This window comes from Choloepus didactylus, chromosome 2, assembly GCF_015220235.1.
Source record: "Choloepus didactylus isolate mChoDid1 chromosome 2, mChoDid1.pri, whole genome shotgun sequence".
Taxonomy (NCBI): domain Eukaryota; kingdom Metazoa; phylum Chordata; class Mammalia; order Pilosa; family Megalonychidae; genus Choloepus; species Choloepus didactylus.
The window spans coordinates 169228367-169247563 of NC_051308.1; the positions used below are offsets into that span (position 1 = coordinate 169228367).

General features: G+C 36.6%; 1 protein-coding gene across 3 annotated transcripts in view; it reads left to right on the plus strand.

Annotated features, from left to right (window-relative positions):
- SLC44A5 (solute carrier family 44 member 5) overlaps positions 1–19197 on the plus strand; it is a 386861-nt gene that overhangs the window by 225384 nt on the left and 142280 nt on the right. For all 3 annotated transcript variants that reach the window (XM_037826900.1, XM_037826902.1, XM_037826901.1), the window contains one exon: positions 11011–11059. In XM_037826900.1, coding sequence (XP_037682828.1) covers positions 11011–11059 — 49 coding nt within the window. The remainder of the gene's footprint in view (positions 1–11010; positions 11060–19197) is intronic.

Sequence of the window (19197 nt, forward strand, 5' to 3'; positions counted from 1 at the left end):
ACAGAAACAGAACTGAGAAAGGGATCATCAGAAATATCACAAAAAAAAATAACTACACAGCAAAAAACAACTATACAGAAAAGGAGGTTGCAATAAAGAAAACGAAAAAAAATGTATGATATAAAAATCAAAGAACAAAATAACTGAAGTAAGTACTGCTTTACAGTAATAATACTGAATATTAATAGGTTAAACTTTTCAGTCAAAAGACACAGATTGGCAGAATGGATACAAAAGCATGATCCAACTATGTGTTGTTTACAGGAGACTCACCTTAGACCCAAAACACAAATAGGTTGAAAGTGAAAGGATAGAAAAAAGATACTCCATGCAAATAGTCACCAAAAAAGAGTTGGGATAGCTATATGAATGTCAGACAAAATAGACTTTAAGTCTAAAGCTGCCACAAGAGACAAAGGATGGCACTATATATTAATAAAAGGGTCAATTGACCAAGAAGAAACAGTTACAAATATTTATGCACCTAACCATGCTGCCCCAAAATATGTGAAGCAAACACTGGCAAAATGAAGGGAGAAATAGGCACTTCTACAATAATAGTTGGAGACTTCAATACACCACTCTCATCAATATATAGAACATCTAGACAAAGGATCAGTAAGGTACAGAGAATTTGAATAATGGAATAAATGAGCTAGACATAATAAACATATATAGAACATTGTACCCCAAACCAGAAGGATATACATTCTGTTCAAGGGCAGATGGATCATTCTCCAGGGTAGACCGCATGTTTGGTCACAAAACAAGTCTCAATAAATTTAATGAATATGTATCTGCTATAAACCTACAACTTGTCTTAATTAAATTTAAAAATTAAAAAACAAGCCAGTCTATTTTATCTTTGACTTCATCCAAGGAGACAAGATTCCAGGAAGGAATGAGAAATCCCCAGGCAGCCATTCTAAGTGATTATCTTGTTGTGTAAAACAAACTACCATCACACAAATCCACTTAGCCCTGAGATCTCTATGTCTCTATATTTCTCTGACTCTCAGAATGGGAATAAAAGCTTAAATGGGCCATGCAGAGTCAGCATGTGCCCAGGGTTGTCATTTCAAGTGACCAGTCTGACCCGTTAGTGAAAGACCACAGTTTACCCAGTTTTTCCTTTATTACCCTTTAAGTAGTGGCATTCAGGTGATAAAGATTTTAATCTTATACTCCATCTGTGATTTTCATTTTTGGATCATGATGCCCTGTGGGTAGAAATTATGCACTAAAACATGTTCCTTGCCAGCACTTCAGGCCCAGGAATAGAGATGTTTCCAGTGATTATTAGCTTCCATCTTTTTGAGTTGTAACCAAAGTCAGAGTTAATAAGCAGTTTAATTTTGTTCTCACCAATAACCTATGGACGATATGAGGAAGCAGGAGAAATGTTATCATTACCAAACTGTTCTATCTACTTGTGATAAGTTGGCAAATAAATTCTTGCTATTTTTCTTTAGCAGTGTTTATTCTTTAAACTTTAAAGACAATTTCCTTTCTCTTTTTAATTTTTCTACAAAAGTTAGTTTTATATTTATATAATAGTATAAGCTATTACTTTCCCCAACCTTCATACATTTATTGTGCTATTGCTTGAACTCTGCAGATGGAAAGATAAGGTGAAATCTCATGTATTTATCTTTAGGGTGAGTAAATATGCAGTTCATTTCCTAATTTCTAGTTTTGAAATAGTGCTTCATATTTTTAGGTAGAGGGATAGGGTAAAGGCCTGGCATGATAATAAAATGCATAACCTGTGAAACCAGAGGATGTCACAGGTTTCACTGTTGTTTTGAGTTTCTCATGTTGAGCAGTAATACACAAATATAACTAGAAAGAAATATTAGAAAACTCAAGTTGATAACCTTCAAACTCAATTCATATTCTTGTTTGCTTCCAGATGCTCTTTTCAAATCAATATTGATTCAGAATATTATTTATTATGAGAAGATATGATTACCCACTAATTCATGACTGATCTATAGCACAAATTCACTGCTTTGTCACAGTAGTCAAGAAAAATCATTTCTTCAAACATGAATTTCCTATGCCCTCTTAACATGCATCCTTCAGTGCTGCCTATAAAATCAGTCTATTAAGAAGGAGCTCTGAGTGCTTTATATGTGTTTTCTTTTGCCTGCTCTGTGGGGTTGAAAGTAGCTTCTTTTAGGTATTACCTCTAAGGTTTTAATGGAATCATTTATGCCTTATGTCCATATAGAGTGAAATGCAAACCTACTATCCTTGTGATGATTAGAAAAACCTTTCTTAAAGCTAGAGGCTTTACATTCTTTTTGTAACAGGGTGGTTTACTATCCCATATGTTTAGGAAGTTAAACTGGGAATAAAAACAACCATCATAAGGTCATGGTACCACTTTATTGTTTGATTTGAAATCAGTGCTGGCAGAGTCTCATTTGCATTTCCATTAATCTTGCCATGTCTAATGCGAGGTCATGTTTCTGCCTGAGATTTGTTTCTGGGATGAGCATCATTTTCTCCATAAGACATTGTCGTCATTAGGTGATGAGGCATGGTTCCATGCCCTGTCTTTCATCCCTGCCAAATGTATTCCTCTGTAATGCTTCTGGAATTGCCTCCTCCTCTCACTGCTGCAGCCTCAGCCTAGCACCTAACCTCTTATGTCTGAAATACTACAGTAGTCTCCTTGCTTCCTATGCCTTAACTTTCCTCTGCACCCTGCAGATACATGTGACAATTGTGTTGCTTTCTCAAAAGACTTTACAGGATTTGTAAACCCTATTTGAACTTTTTATAATGTGCTTCTTTCCCCAATTGCTTTCATGTCTCTACCACAGATGTAGCTTTCTGCTACTGCTAAGCATGTGGCTTTTGTCCATCTTTTCTACATAACACATGCTTTCCAAAAGCATGTTCAACCTTCCTTCCAAAATTTATTCCATAAATATCACCCCTAGCATAGTTTTTGAAGTCTTTCTATAATTTTCACTTATAGCTAATATACCAATTCAACTATAGTTGGGATAGCAGTGATTTCTTCTCTGATCTACTTTGGGTATAAGAGGATTCTATACTGTTCTACTTTGGATATGAGAGTAATTTATATATACTTTCTTATTTCCCATGTTAGATGGTCTCCCCTTGTCTTGGTTTCCTAGGGCTGCTGTAACAAAGTACCACAAACTAGGTAATTTTTAAAACAATAGAAATTTATTATCTCAGTTCTGGAGGATGCAAGTCTGAAATCAAGGTATTGGCAGGGCCATGCCTCCACAGAAATCTGTAGGGGAGAATCCTCCTTGCCTCTTCTAGCTTCTGGTGTTTGCTGGCAATCCTTGGCATTCCGCGGCTTGTGGAAGCATTACTTGCGTCTCTGCTTCCGTCTCCCCATGGCCTTCTTTTCCCTGTGTCTCACCTCCTCTTCTTATAAGGACACCAATGTTAGTCGTTTAGGGCCCACCCTAATTCAGTATGACCTCATCTTTACTTGAGTACATCTGAAAAGACCCTATTTCCAAGTAAGGTCACATTCACAGGTACAGGGGTTTAGGATCAACATATCTTTTGAGGGGAATATCTTTTCAACCCATAACACCTCTGAAAGCAGAAATTTCTCCTGACTCTTTTTTATCTTATTTTTTGCTACTATCTATCATGACAAAATGGAAGTTTAGAGAGACAACTTAGGTAATTCTCCCAAGATCATACAGTTTATACATGGCAGAGATGGCATTTGATACCAGGAAATTTGGTGGCCAATTTTTATTTACCAGTATGAGATACTGCCTCCCTTACTTTCTTTGTTAACTCTTACTGATCTTCACGTTATGAATTGGGTGTTGAATGAGTGTTGGTGATAGGGGAAATAATTTTCACATCAATGCAATTCTAAGAGTCTATTAACTTGCCTTTTATTCAACTTGAAATTTAAGATGGTTAGCTGGTGATTATCAAGATTAACCCCTATTTGTATTTTCACAACCGAAGTGAAAGCTATGAGAGTTTTACATTTGTTTTTAAATTTGCTCTATCAAAAATTATTGGGTACTTATTTGTTATATACCATGCACTAAACTCAGTCATGGGAATAGAACAAAAGCCAAGATCCAATTTCTGCTGCACAGTAGGAGATCTATTTGTGTGTATTGGTTTCCTTTTGCTGCTGTAACAAATTACCACAAACGTGGTGGCTTAAAACAGCACAAATTTATTATCTTCCAGTTCTGTAAGTCCAAAGTCAAAAATGGGTCTCACTGGGCTAAAATTAAGGTGTTGACAGGCCTGCATTCATTTTTAGAGGCTTTAGAGAAGAATCTGTTTTTCTTGCCTTTTCCAGCTTCTAGAAGCTGCCCACATTCCTTGGCTCAAGGCCCCCTTCCTTCTTCATAACCAGCAATAGCCAGTTCAGAATTGCTAGAAGGTCAAATTTTAAGTGAGAGGTGATAGGAGATAAGGCTATTGAGATGATCCAGATCATGAAAGGCCATGTGTGCTGGGCTAAGAAGTGAATGTGTCATCCTGTAACAAATGGTGAAAAACATGGTTCCTTATCTGTTGTGGAGACTTAGAGGAAAAGGGCATGCTTTCCTTGAATGAAATGACATTTATAGACACAGCACCATAAATAAAAATATTTGAAAAATAAAGTAAAACAAGTGTTTAATTTTTCAAAATCCTCTACTGCCTGTTGAATATTAAAGAAGTCTTAATTATACACTACTCCATTTTTCCATGTTTGTTGGAAAGTTATTTTCAAATGTAACAATAATGTTCTGTCTTTTGGCTTTATCCCTTTTCTGACCTGCTTGCTTAAAATAAGTGTGTTTTAAGTCCTAGAATATGAGTCTGTCCCATATTAGTTCCCCTTTTGTTCTCTGATTCATATGAGGTTCTCTAAAGGAGCATATTCCTGAAGGAATAAAATTAAATGTTTTGGATTTTTGCTGTGATGGCTAATCAATGGTAGTTATATTGTCATTTTCTTGGAGAAACAGATTGCTTTTAAAGAAAAGAGCCTGTTTCTAAGCATGACTGACTGCTTTATCTTTCCATTTGCTTTCAATAGTGCCATGTGATGTCTGCATCCATGAATTGAATCAATTACCTGGATTATATTCCTTAGGCTCCATAAGTCATTTCTAGTAAGGAAAATTACATTGTATGGGTACAGTACCAACTGTTAACTACAAGAACAAATGGGTAACTGGTCTGTAATATATTTTTTAGTGATTATTTTGTCAAAAGAATAATTTGGGTGATCAGAGAGTCATATAAAGTTAAGAAGCTAACAAAATGATTGTCTAATTTTATTTTTTCTCATTTTCTTTAAATGAGAAATATAAGTCACATTCAACCAGCTAAGCCATACAACAGTGAAGCACTGTGACTTTTTTCACTGAACTGGTCCTTCAGTCTATTTATTTCAGAAATGAAATTAGAGCACATGAGGGCTCCTGAAAAAGCATTGCCCTGTATTGATTTGAAGGAAATAAAATTTGCATGACAATAAAAATTCTGCCAGTACATGGAGCAGAGTGAAGTCATCACTTTCCAGCTGTCATTACTATATGGAATCAGCTAAATCTTATTATTTGACTGTGGTTTTCAACTGAAATATAAAGCAGCCAGGATTTACAATCCTAAAGTGTCAACTTTTCAGGCAGATTTGACAATGGCATTTCATTTACACTACAATCTGCTTTTTCAGCTGGTGAGGTGCAAATCACAGCAAAATTGGAAACCAGCCTAGTTACTTTTAAACCATTTTTGACTACCTTTAATGTAAAAGGTTATAGGATCAATATGAGTTGTTAACCCCTTACGATCTGCCTAGTTTCAATCTGTCTTCTACTCCACTATTCTGTGGAGTTAGTCTAAGGCTACCAAAGAGCAACTTACTTCCAAGTGGTTCATCACAGACGTTGGAGTCAGATAGGCTGAGCGCCAATCCCACCTCCACCCCTATTAGCTGAGTGGGCAGGGCAAATTACCGTACCATTTTGTCTCTCAACTTCCTCATCTAAAGTGGGATAATAATCACATACCTCATAGAATTGTTGGAAGCATTAAACAAGATAAGAAACACAGCATGGCCATTACATTGTTCAGCTCAAGGGAGTATAATTCACATAGTGTTCCCTGTGGATGGCATTCACTGCAACTGCAAATGGCAGACCTGTGTATAAAGCACATACAGCAGTCCCTGGTACAGACTTTCACTCATCATGTTTGTGTGGAATTTTTGCTCATTCCTCTTCCTTGAAATTACTTGTTTGATTTTCTTGAAAGTCATTTTTCTGTTTCTATTCCTGTAACTGTTTCATTTTGCCTCTTCACCCTAATTGTGGGTCTTTCCCAAAGCTCATACCCAACACAATGACCTATTTTCTCTTTACTCCATCAGTTTAAGTTAGGGAGGGCATCATTTGGTCCGCTATGTAGAGTTAGAATTAAAGACTCTGTATGAACTGAGTTAGAGGTTGAGAGTGAAAATCAGAATTAAATCAAGTGGCCTAGTGGTCCCCAAATTTGGATATACATCAGAATTATTTGGTGGGAAATTTTAAAAATACAGAATTATAGGCCATTCCAGATATACTGATTTTGAGGAGTAGAAGATCCAAGTTGAATATCACAAAGATCAGAGTGTAGACAGAAAGTAGGGCCAAAGTTCAGTATCCAGCAGTCAGGAGCCTGAGAATACACAGATGTGTGTGCATTATGTCCACCTCTGTGTTACACAGCATCCTCTGCATATCTCTATCATGGTTCTTGTTGTAGAGTATTGAAATGTTAAGTCTTGAGCTTATATCCTTATTCAACACTAAGATTCATAAAGGTAGACTTAGTTAAAGGAATTGATAATTATATCTCCAGTACTTGTGCAAGGATATGATAAATGTTTTTAAACTGAATTGTTGTTGAAACATAAACCAAGAAAAGCGAATGAGTATATTTGTAGGGCTCTTTGTGTGTAACAACATGAACTAGCAAAAAAGTAAGAAAAGATAATTTATTATAAGGATACAAGGTATCTCCTGAAACCCAACTCTGGGCCTCAGGAGGGGACAGGAGCAGGAAGCTGAAGACCATCAGGCTTTCCATCTCTGCTTCTCTTTGCCTATCTGTGTCAGCAATTTCCTTCTGAAAGGCAGTATTCTTTGCTTCTCTGGTCTTCAAAGTTTGTACTCTGTAGAATAACTCACTGACCATTCCAATTTTAAATTTCTGGGTAGAGAATCTGACTGACCCAGCTTGGGTCCAGTGTCCAACCAGATCCTGTTGGCCTTGGCCAGGGAGCAGGAACATGGTGGAACCATGGCTGCTAGAGACCCACCCCAGTGGATTGCAGAGGAGTCAGTTCCCAGAGAAAGGCAAACTTAGACACTACCCAAATTATCTCTTGCAGTGAGACAGAGTGAGACAAGCAGTCAGAAAATGAAAAGCTGACAATATGGCAGAGAACTTGACACTGAAGGACATACAGACTGTCTCAAAAGGAAGCATTTTATACACTTTGCTCTGGAGTAGGAAACAATGTTGGCCTTGCAGGGTATGACCAGTGGGATCAGTTCTCTGCAGTAAGACTGGGCAGAGTGCTGGATCCCAGGTGAATCACTTATTAACTTTATGACTATTGGTACATTCCTTGGCCATTCTGTGCCTCATTTTTCACATCTATAAAATGGGGCTAATAATAATTTCCAACCTATCTACATAATAAAGTTATGGTGACAAAGTAAATGAAATAATGCCTATAAAGCACTCAATACAGTTCTTAACACTTGTGATGGTTTGGAACTGTATGTACCCCAGGAAAAACATTTTCTTCAAGTTTTAATCCCATTCCTGTGTATTTGAACCCATTTAAATAATATGTTCTGATGAAGCTACTTCAGTTAAGGTGTGACCCACCTCAGTCAGGGTGGGTCTTAATTCTATTACTAAAGTCCTTTATAAGAGAATGAAATTCAGACAAAGAGATAGAAAGCCACAGGCGCAAGAAGCTGAAGTCATCCAAATCTAGAAGAGAAGGAAGAGACCAGCAGACGCCACCATGTGCCTTGCCATGTGATGGAGGAGGCAAGGATGCTGGCCCCTGGTGATGCCTTGATTTGAACATTTTCCCAGCCTCAAAATATTAGCAAATAAGTTCCCATTGCATAACTCAACCCTTCATGGTATTTGCTTTGAGCAGCCTAGGAAATTAAAACACCACTTAATACTAAAAATATTTTAGTTATTGTTATTGTTATTATAATAACATTACACTATGCCTGACAGATCCTGATGTCATCCTTTATGGAGTTCATCTCTTTTCAGGATATAAACTTTATGAATTTAAAATATTTATCTCAAGACTTGATCCCTCCCTGAGGCTCCAGTTTCTTACGTCCTGTTCATTTCTGGACTTTCAAAATGGATGTCACTTCAAACTCAATAGGACCAAAATCAAACGCATGTTCTTCTTCTTATAGCCACTTTACAATTTCTTCTACTCATTAATGTTCTGACTGTTAACAGCATTAACCTTTCCTTAAACCTAGATAAGAGACCAGAAGTGATTGAGTGTCACAACTTCTAGAAGGTGTGTAGACACTCGATTTGGAGCCATGTTTTACTTTTCTCTTTCACATCCTAAGTCTTATCATTCATTAAATTCTATTTATCATTTTCATATAATTTTATGAATAGTGAAAACTTAGTGGGGGTTTACTAAATTGCCAGATATTGTTCCAAGTATTTTTATAGTTATCAGTTCATTTAATCCTCATAACAACCTTATGGGCTTGGTATTATTATTATCCTCATTTACAAATATTGGAACCCAAACTCTGAAAAGAAACATGACCTTTCTAGGGCCACCCTGCTAGTAAGTGGCAGAGAGCAGGCAGTCTGACTCCAGAGCCCTTGCTCCTAACCCCCAAGCCACACTGTTCCTGTGGTGAACCTTGACTCTCTCCATTACTTCTGCTACCAGTTGTATTACATTACTTCACACTTCTATTATTGCAATATACTTCTGATTGTTCTTCTCAACTTTGCACTTTGTAATACAACCTGCATACAGATGCTAGATTGCTTTTCTTTAAGCACTGCTTCAAATATGTCATTTCTTTGTTCAAAATCCTTCCGTGGTTCCCTGTGGCCTATAATGTATAAAATAAATTCCATCCCTTTTTTTTATGCTTTCTGTAATCTGGTCCCATACTATCTATTCAGCTTTATTTTCACCTCTTCCATCCCATTATCCATCACACCCATCAGACTGATCTTTTTACCACCTCCACAAATATGCCATTTTATTCCTACCTCTGTGATTTCATTAATCTCTACAGGTCTGATCTGACTAACTCAACATATTGTGACTCTTTGCATCCTTCCTTGCTGATCCCCTCAAGTGAATGTGAACTTTTCCTTCCCTAGAACTTTTGTTGTACCCTTCTCACAATGCCATGTTAATACCTTATATTATAGTGATTTGTATACTTATCTTATTTCTCTCCCTCTACCAGTGTGTCAGCTTCTTGAAGACAGAGACTGTGTTTCACTAATCTTGATATCCCCTTGAAGTTCCTCTTTCATTACAGAGCACATAATAGGTAATCAATAAATAGTTGTGAATTTAACAGAGTTCTTGTTTTACCCAGCCAGAATATTTCTCCCCCTTCTATTTTATTCCTGTCTTTCACAAAAATCTCGTTTCTTGGATGAAACTCTCCTGACAGCTCTAGTCCTCGACAAAATCTACTTTCTCAGAACTCTTGTAACAATCAACTCTTGTAAACTCGCCCTTTGTTAAAGGCTTGGTATGGCATAGCCATTGTTCATGTGTCACAACACAGGGTGTGGTATATAAAGGTTCTCAATAAATATTTGTTGAATAAATCAATATATCAACCTTGCCTCACCAATTGTAAGGCCTCCAAGATATGAACCATGTCTTATATATTTTCTGTATCCATGCAGAGGTCTCAGCCTATAATAGGTGCTCTATGAATGTTCATGGATTTATTGGCTCTTGGATTTCCATTGCAAGTCTTCCCTTTCCTTCCTGTTGTCCTGTCATTAGCATTTGACTGTACTGATGAGGTCTTTGAATTCTCTACCAGATTTCCTTATCTAGCACAGGCTGGGTCAGCTTACAGATACACTGTATCTGTTTGCCAGTCCCTTTTGAAATTCTGTCCTTAATTCAGGACCATGCCTTCTTATAGAGACAAATCACTATAGTATTTGGGATTAGTTGGGAAAGGGAATGGTTGGGATAGAGAGAGTTGACAGGTTGGGTATTACAACATGCAGAACTTTAGCCAGGAATGATTTCACAGAGCTTGTTTACTGGATCTGCCCACACAGTACTACATGTGGGAAATAAGCCATTCCATGTGTACCTTGTATTGCCTAAAGATAAGGGTAATGTATCACAGTCATGATACACCAATGAATGAGTAGGTTATTCTCCTGAATGTCATGAAATCGACCTGTAGATGTAAAAGAATCAATAAAAATAATTATATAATAATGATTTGTAAATACCATAAAGTAAACATGGTACAGGCCAACAGTGACTAGTATTTGAATTTCTTGAAGGATAGGCTAATCTACTTAACAGAAAGGTACACCTGGAATAAGAAGGCATCTAATATTATACTGTACATCACGTAAGTACTTAGCAGTACCTGGTGGTGTCAGTTGGTAGAATAGTTTTGTAGAAAAAAGGCCTTGAAGTTTTACTGTGCCATCTATACTGTCGCTACTCAATACAGTGAGAATATGCAAACACAGAGTACGTAGAATATGGGTCTTAACTACTCTTTCCAGTCTTGTTTTCAGGATTGACAGCTGTAACCAAGGCATAACTGATGTTTCACTGGACCAAAGAATGATTTGAACACCATACTGAGCGTGGACTAGCCAACCTGTAGATTTGTTTTTCTTTATCGCTATTTTATATTTATTTATTTTCTATTTCATTGACTTAAATGATTAAAAATGTCTTTGTTTTAAATGCAGGTAAACCGAGGACATTTGACCCGGATTTCAAGGGACCTGTTACCAAGAGGTAACTAATTTTTCCTTTAAGAATATATTTTTTAACATACACAATAAGCTCTTTTTCTTTTTAGATTACCTTTTTTTTTTTATAATTAGAGAAGTTGGGGGTTTGCAGAAAAATATGCATAAAATACAGGATTGCCATATACCACCATGTTATTAACACCATGCATTGCTGTGGTACATTTATTACAATTGATGAAAGCACATTTTTATAATTGTAACATAAATTATAGTATATGGTTTAACTTACGGTTTATTGTTTGTGTTGTATAGTTTCATGGAATTAAAAAAGTTTTATTCTATTAACTTACATGTAACCTAAAATCCCTCTTTTAACCACATTAAAATATATAATTTCTGTTAATTACATTCATAAGGTTGTGCTATCATCACAACCATCCATTACCAAAACTTTTCCGTTGTCCCAAACAGAAACTCGGTATATTTTAAGCCTTTACTCCCTATTCCCTACCCCCTGTTCCCTGGTAAACTAAACTCTAGATTCTGACTCTATGAGTTGGCTTATTCTAAAATTTCATATTAGTGAGATAATACATTTGTCCTTTTGTGTCTGGCTTATTTCACTCAATATGATATGTTCAGGATTTTTCCATGTTGTCACATGTATCAGAACTTCATTCCATTTTAGGGCTGGATAATATTCCATTGTATGTTGTGGTGGTTTGGAGCTGTATGTATTATGGAAAAACATGTTCTTAAACTGAATCCATTCCTGTGGGTATGAACCCATTGTAAGTAGGACCTTTTGATGAAGTTACTTCAGTTCAGCTGTGGCCCACCTCAATCAGGATGGGTCTTAATCCTGTTACTGGAGTCCTTTATAAGCAGGATGAAATTCAGATAGATGGATAAAAAGCCATGGGAAGCAAGAAGATGAAGATCAGTGGAACCCAGAAGAGAAGGGAGAGGCCAGGAGAGGCTGCCATGTGCATTGCCATGTGATAAAGGAACCCAGGATAAAGGATCACCAACAGCCAGCCTCAGAATGCCAGATCTCAGGAAGAAAGCATCACCTTGATATGACACATTGATTTGGACTTTTTCCTAGCCTCAAAACCATAAGCTAATAAATTCCCATTGTTTAAGCCAATCCATTGCATGGTATTTGCTTGAGCAGCCAAGGAAACTAAAACAGATTTAATATCATATTTTGTTTATCCATTCATCAGTTATGGACAGTTGGGTTGCTTCCATCTTTTGGCAGGTGTGAATAATACTGCTATAACATGAGTGTGCAAATATCTGTTAAAGTCCATGCTTTCAATTCTTATGGGTATATACCTAGAAGTGAGATTGCCAGGTTATATGGAAATTCCATACTTAACTTTTTGAGGAACTGCCAAACTTTCTTCAACAGTGGCTGCACTGTTTTATATTCCTACCAGCAATGAATGAGTCTTCCTATTTCTCCACAGCCTCTCCAACACTTGTAATTTTCCATTTTTAAAATCTAGCCATTACAGTGGATGTGAAATGGTATCTCAAAATGGTTGTGATTTGCATTTCCCTAATGACTAATGATATTGAGCATCTTTTCATGTGCTTCTTGGCCATTTGTGCATCTTCTTCAGAAAAATGTCTATTCCAGTCTTTTGACCATTTTTAAATTGGGCAATTTATCTTTTTGTTGCTGAGTTGAAGGATTTATGGAAATTAAACCCTTACTGGATATGTCTTTCTGAATATTTTCTCCTATTCTGTAGGTTTTCTTTTTCCTTTCATAGTGAAATTCTTTGATGTGCAAAACTTTTAAATTTTCATGAAATCACTTTTGTCTATTTTTTCCTTTATTGCTTGTGCTTTGGGTGGAAAGTCTAAGAAACATTGCTTAACACAAGGTCCTAAACATGCTTCCCTACATTGTCTTCTAGTCCTGGCTCTCATATTTAGTTTTTCATCCATTTTGAGATGATTCTTATATATAGTGTGAGAAAGGGGTCCACCTTCATTCTTTTGCAAATGGAGATCTTCTTTCCCAGTGCCATTTATTAGAGACTATTCTTCCACATTTCAGTGGTCTTTGCCCCTTGTAAAAAATCAGATGCCCATAAATGTGAGGATTGATTTCTGTACTCTCAATTCAATTCCATTGGTCTATATGTGTGTCCTTATGTCAGTACCATGCTGCTTTGATTACTGTGGTTCTATAATAAATCTTAAAATGAGGAAGGGTGAATCCTTGAACTTTATTCTTCTTTTTCAAGATGCCTTTGGCTATTCAGGGCCCCTACCCTTCCATATAAATGTGATGATCAGCTTTTCCATTTATGCAAAACAGGCTGTTGGAATTTTGATAACGATTGCATTGAATCTGTAAATCACTTTGGGTAAAATTGACATCTTAACATATTTAGTCTTCCAATCCATGAGCATGGAATGTCCTTCCATTTATTTAGGTTTTCTTTGATTTCTTTTAGCAATGTTTTATAGTTTTGTGAATACACGTCCTTTACATCCTTGGTTAAAATTTTTCCTAGATATTTGATTCCTTTAGTTGCTATTATAAATGGAATTTTGTTCTTGATTTATTATTCTGATTGTTCATTATCAGCATATAGAAACATCATCGATTTCTGGATGTTGGTCTTGTACCCCACCACTTTTCTGAATTCAGTTATTAATTCTAGAAGCTTTAGTGTGAATTTTTTAGGATTTTCTGTATATGGGATCATGTCTTCTGCAAATGTGAGTTTTTTAAAACAGTGAAAGTTTTACTTCTTCCTTTCCAATTTGGATGCTTTTTTTTCTTACCTAATTGCTCTGGCTAGAACTTCTAGTACAAAGTTGAATAACAGTGGTGATGGTGGGTATTCTTGTCTTGTTTCTGATCTTGAAGAAAAAGCGTTCAGTCTTTCATTATTGAGTATGATGTTTGCTGTGGGTTTTCGAATACACCCTTTAACAGGTTGAGGAAGTTTCCTTCTGTTCCTAGTTTTCTGTGTTTTTATCAAGAAAGGGTGATTAATTTTTTCAAATGCATTTTCTGGGTCAATTGAGATGACCTGATGGTTTTTGTTTGTTTGTGTGTTTGTTTGTTTTGTCTTTATTCTGTTACATTAATTGATTTTCTTATGTTGAACCACTCGCATACTTAGGACAAATTCCGCTTGATCACGATGTATGATTCTTTTAATGTGCTGTTGGATTCAGTTTGCTAGTATTTTTTTAGGGGCTTTGCTTCTATATTCATAAGAGATATTGGTCTGTAATTTTATTTTCTCATGGTATCTTTATATGACTTTGGTATGAGGGTGATTGCCTCATAGAATGAATCAGGGCGTGCTCCCTCTTCTTCAATTTTTTGGAAGAGTTTAAGCAGAATTGATGTCAGATCTTACTGGAATGTTTGGTAATAGACTTCTGTGATGCCATCAGATCCTGGACTTTTCCTTATTGGGCAGTTTTTGGTTACTGATTCAATCTCTACTAGTTATTTGTTGGTTGAGATCTTCTATTTCATCTTGAATAGTGTAGGTACTATAGGTAGTTTCTAAGAATTTTCCCATTTCATCTAGGTTATCTAATTTGTTGGCATACCATTGTTCATAATATCCTCTTATAGTGCTTTTTATTTCTGTTGGATCAGTAGTAATAGCCCCCTTTTCATTTATGATTTTAGTCATTTGTACCATCTCTCTTTATTCTTTGGTAGTGTAGCTAAATGTTATTTCCTTCCTTCAGCTCACTTTGTGTTTAGCTTGCTCTAATTTTTGTAGTTCTTCCAGGTTTAACGTTAGATCTCTGGTTTGAAGTCTTTCTTCTTTTGTAATGTAAGCATTTACAGCTATAAATTTCCCTCACGGCACTGCTTTACAGCATCCCTTAAATTTGTGTATGTTACATTTTCATTATCATTGGCCTCAAGATATTTCCTAAAGTCCCTTGTGATTTCCTCTTTAACCCATTGGTTGTTTAAGGGCACTAATTTCCATATGTTCCAGTTTGCTAAAGCTGCCATTGTGCAAAATACCAGAAATGGATTGGCTTTTATAACGGAGATTTATTAGGTTACAAATTTACAGTTCTAAGGCCATAAAAATGTCCAAACTAAGGCATCAACAAGGGACTTTTTTTTTAAAATTAAATTCATCCATGGTGTACAGTCAACTGTTCACAGTATCATCATATAGTTATGCTGAGGGCATCCAGAACACTTCTGTCAGCTGGGAAGCTGGGAAAGCATGTGGCTGGCATCTGCTGGTCCTTTGCTCCTGGGTTCTGATTTCAAAATGGCTTTCTCCAAAATGTCTCTGGGCTTCTTTCTTTCTTAGCATCTCTATCTCTCAGATCCTGTGCATTCTTGCTTGTTCTCCCAGGGCGTTTCTTTCTAATATCTGGGGGTCCTGTTTTAGCTTCTCTGGGGAAAACTCTGGGCTTCGTCTTCATCTGCATCTCCCAGCATCCCAAAGCATCTGGGTCTGTGTGGGCTCTCTCTCTCTTTTTTTTAATTAAATTCAATAATATTGAAATATATTCACATACCATACAGTCATCCATGGTGTACAATCAACTGTTCATAGTACCATCATATAGTTATGCATTCATCACCACAATCTATTTCTGAACATTTTCCTTACATCAGAAAGAATCAGAATAAGAATAAAAAATAAAAGCGAAAAGAACACCCAAATCACCCCCCCATACTACCCTATTTTTCATTTAGTTTTTGTCCCCATTTTTCTACTCATCCATCCATACACTAGATAAAGGGAGTGTGATACACAGGTTTTCACAATCACACTGTCATCCCTTGTAATCTTCATTGTTTCACAGTCGTCTTCAGGAGTCCAGACTACTGGGTTGGAGTTTGATAGTTTTCAGGTATTTACTTCTAGCTATTCCAATACATTAAAACCTAAGAGGTGTTATCTATATAGTGCATAAGAATGTCCACCAGAGTGACCTCTTGACTCTGTTTGAAATCTCTCAGCCATTGCAACTTTATTTTGTTTCATTTTGCATCCCCCTTTTGGTCAAGAAGATATTCTCAATCCCACAATGCCAGGTCCAGATTCATCCCCAGAAGTCATATCCTGCGTTGCCAGGGAGATTTACACCCTGGGAGTCGGGTCAGTGTGGCTCTCTTAAGGACTCCAGTGTTCTAATTAAAATACACCCTGAATGGGTGGGGTCACACCTCCATGAAAATAATCTAATCAAAAGTCTCACCCTCAGTGGGGTGGGTCACATCTCCATGGAAACAACCGAACCAAATGGTCCACTCACAATAAGTCACATCCACAAATCTGGATTAAGTGAACATGGCCTTTCTTGGGGTATATAACAGTTTCAAACCAGCACACCATATGTTTGTTGGTTTTCCATTTCTCCCTCTGTTATTGATTCTACTTTCTTTCCATTGTGGTTGGAGAAGATACATTGTATTATTTCAATATTTTTAAATTTATTGAGTCTTGTTTTGTGACCTAAGATATGGTCTATCCTGGAGAATGATCCATGTGCCCTCAAAAATAATGTGTATTCTGTTGTTATTGAGTGAAGTGTTCCATATACGTTAGGTCTAGTTGGTTTTGATTATTTTTCAAGTCTTGTATTTCCTTATTGATCTTCTTCCTAAACGTTCTATAAATTATTGAAAGTGATGTGTTAAATCTCTTAGTATTAATGTAAATCTGTCTCTTGCTTCATATATTTTGGGGCTCTGCTAAGTGTATATATAGCTATAATTTTTACAACTTCTGGTTGAATAGACCACTTTATCAGTATATAGTGACCATCTTTGTCCGTCTTAACTGTTTATGACTTAGAGTCTATTTTGTCTGATATTAGTATAGCCACCCAACCTTTCTTTTGGTTACTATTTACATGGTATATTTTTCCATCCTTTCCCTTTCAACCTGTCTATGTCTTTGAATTTAAGGTGCGATTCTTGAAAGCAGCATATAGTTGAATCATACGTTTTCAATTCATTCTACCAATGCCTACCTTTTGCCTGGAGAGTCTAATTCATTCACATTTAAAGTCACTACTGATAATGCAGGACTTTGTTCTGCCATTTGCTGTCTGGTCTTTGTAAGTTTTATACCATTTGTCCTTCAATTCTTCAGTTAATGCCTGTTCTCACATTTACTTGATTTTTTGTATTGTACCATTTTGAGTCCCTTACATTTCTTTCTGTATATATTTTTCATATATATCTTTATGGTTACTATGGGACAAAATGTAATATCATAAATCTATAATAATCCTGTTTGAGTTGATACCAACTTAACTTTAAAGCATACATATACACCCTTCCTATATACCCCACACCTTTTTGTTGTACTTGTCACAAATTTTGTCTTCATACACTGAATTTACAAAAGTACAGATTTGTCATTCCTTTTTATGCATTTGCATTTTAGAACCTTGAAGAATTAAAAAGTGGAGTTACATGAAAAAAATATACAATACAGTAGTACTGCCATTTATAATTACCCATATGGTTACCTTTGCCAGAGGTTTTTATTTCTTTATACCACTTTGATCCACCATCAAGTGTCCTTTTCTTTCAGTCCGATGAGATCCTTTGGCATTGCTTGTAGGGCAGACCTAGTGGTGAAGAACTCCCTCATCTTTTGTTCATCCAGGCATGTCTTAATCTCTCCCTAATTTTTGAAAGAAAATCACAGCAGATATAAAATTCTTGGTTGGCAGTTGTTTCTTTCAACATTTTAAGTATTTCAACCCACTACCTTCTTGCCTTCATGGTATCTGATGAGAAATTGGCACTAAATCTAATTGGGAGTCCCTTGTACATGACACGTTGCTATCCTCTTTCAGCTTTCAGAGCTTTCTCCTTGTCCTTTGCATTCAGCAATTTAATCAGAATGTGATGAGGCATATTTTTTCTTCAAGTTTATCCTATTTTATGATCTCTGGGCTTCTTGGAAGTGCATATTCACATCTTTTGCTAAATTTGGAAAGTTTTTGTCATTATTCAAATATTTCCTCTTCCCTTTTCTATCTTTTCCTCCAAGACTTCCATAATGTGTACATTGTATGCTTGATGATGTCACAGAGGTCTCTTATGGTATTTTTGCTTTCTTTAATTCTTTTTTCTTTTTGTTCCTCAGCCTGACTCATTTCAATTGTTTCTTCAATTTTTCTGATTCTTTCTTCGGCCAGCTCCAATCTGCTGTTGAAACTCTCCTGGGAATTGTTTATTTCAGTTATTGTGGTCTTCAATGCCAGTAGTTCTCTTTAGTTCCTTTTTAAAACTTCTCTTTATTGTGATTCACATATTGTTCTTTTATTGTTTTCTTGATATCCTATAGTTCTTTCTCTGTATTTTCCTTCATCTCCTTGAACATATTGAACTTCTAAAAAGTTTTTGTACAGTATGTCCATAGTCTGGTCTTCTTCACTGATGTTTTCTGGATTTTTATTCTCTGTTTTTGGGATGGGCAATCATTTTCTGTTTCTTTGTCTTGTGATCTTTGTTTGACACCATACATTTTACTATTTAAAAATGAGAACTCTGGAACTTGTTCCCTGAGATGCCGGTTTCTGCAACTTGTAACCAGTCGGTGATGTGACAGAGATTTTCTTGAGTGTCAGGAGCTAACAAAACCAAGCAAATCTAAGGGAAAAACACCTCTCACCATCTTTGCAACTGGTTTTGCATTGGCTTGTACTCTCTGTCACAGTTCAGCTGTGCTATCATGCAGGTCAGCCCAAGACAGATGTGAAGTGCAAGGTCCTCCCTGTCATTTCTGGGCCTGTGTCTTTGTGAGCCTGCATCTTTCCAGGCCTGCACTTGCTAGTGGCCTTAGGATTTCCCCTGCTTACAGGAGTTTTAAGGCTCCCTCTACTTTCCAGGAAACAGATCTTTTCCCTCTCCTGATTCTTCTACTGCAGGATTTAAAGCAGATAAGCTTCTGTCCCAGGCAGTCCACCTAGTTTCTAGGTTCTTTTTTGTCTCAAGCTGCTTTTGCCTGGAGGTCAAATTCTGCTAGGGCAAGCTGAAGAGGACTTTCCCAATTCAATCCTTCCCAGCCAGACCAAGCCCAGGGATCCAGAAAGGGAGAACTGGCCAGCTCCAAACTGCCTTGGGAAGAGATTGAAGGAGGGAGGGGCCAGGAAGGGTACCAGAAGCTTTTTTCACAGCTACCCTAGCTG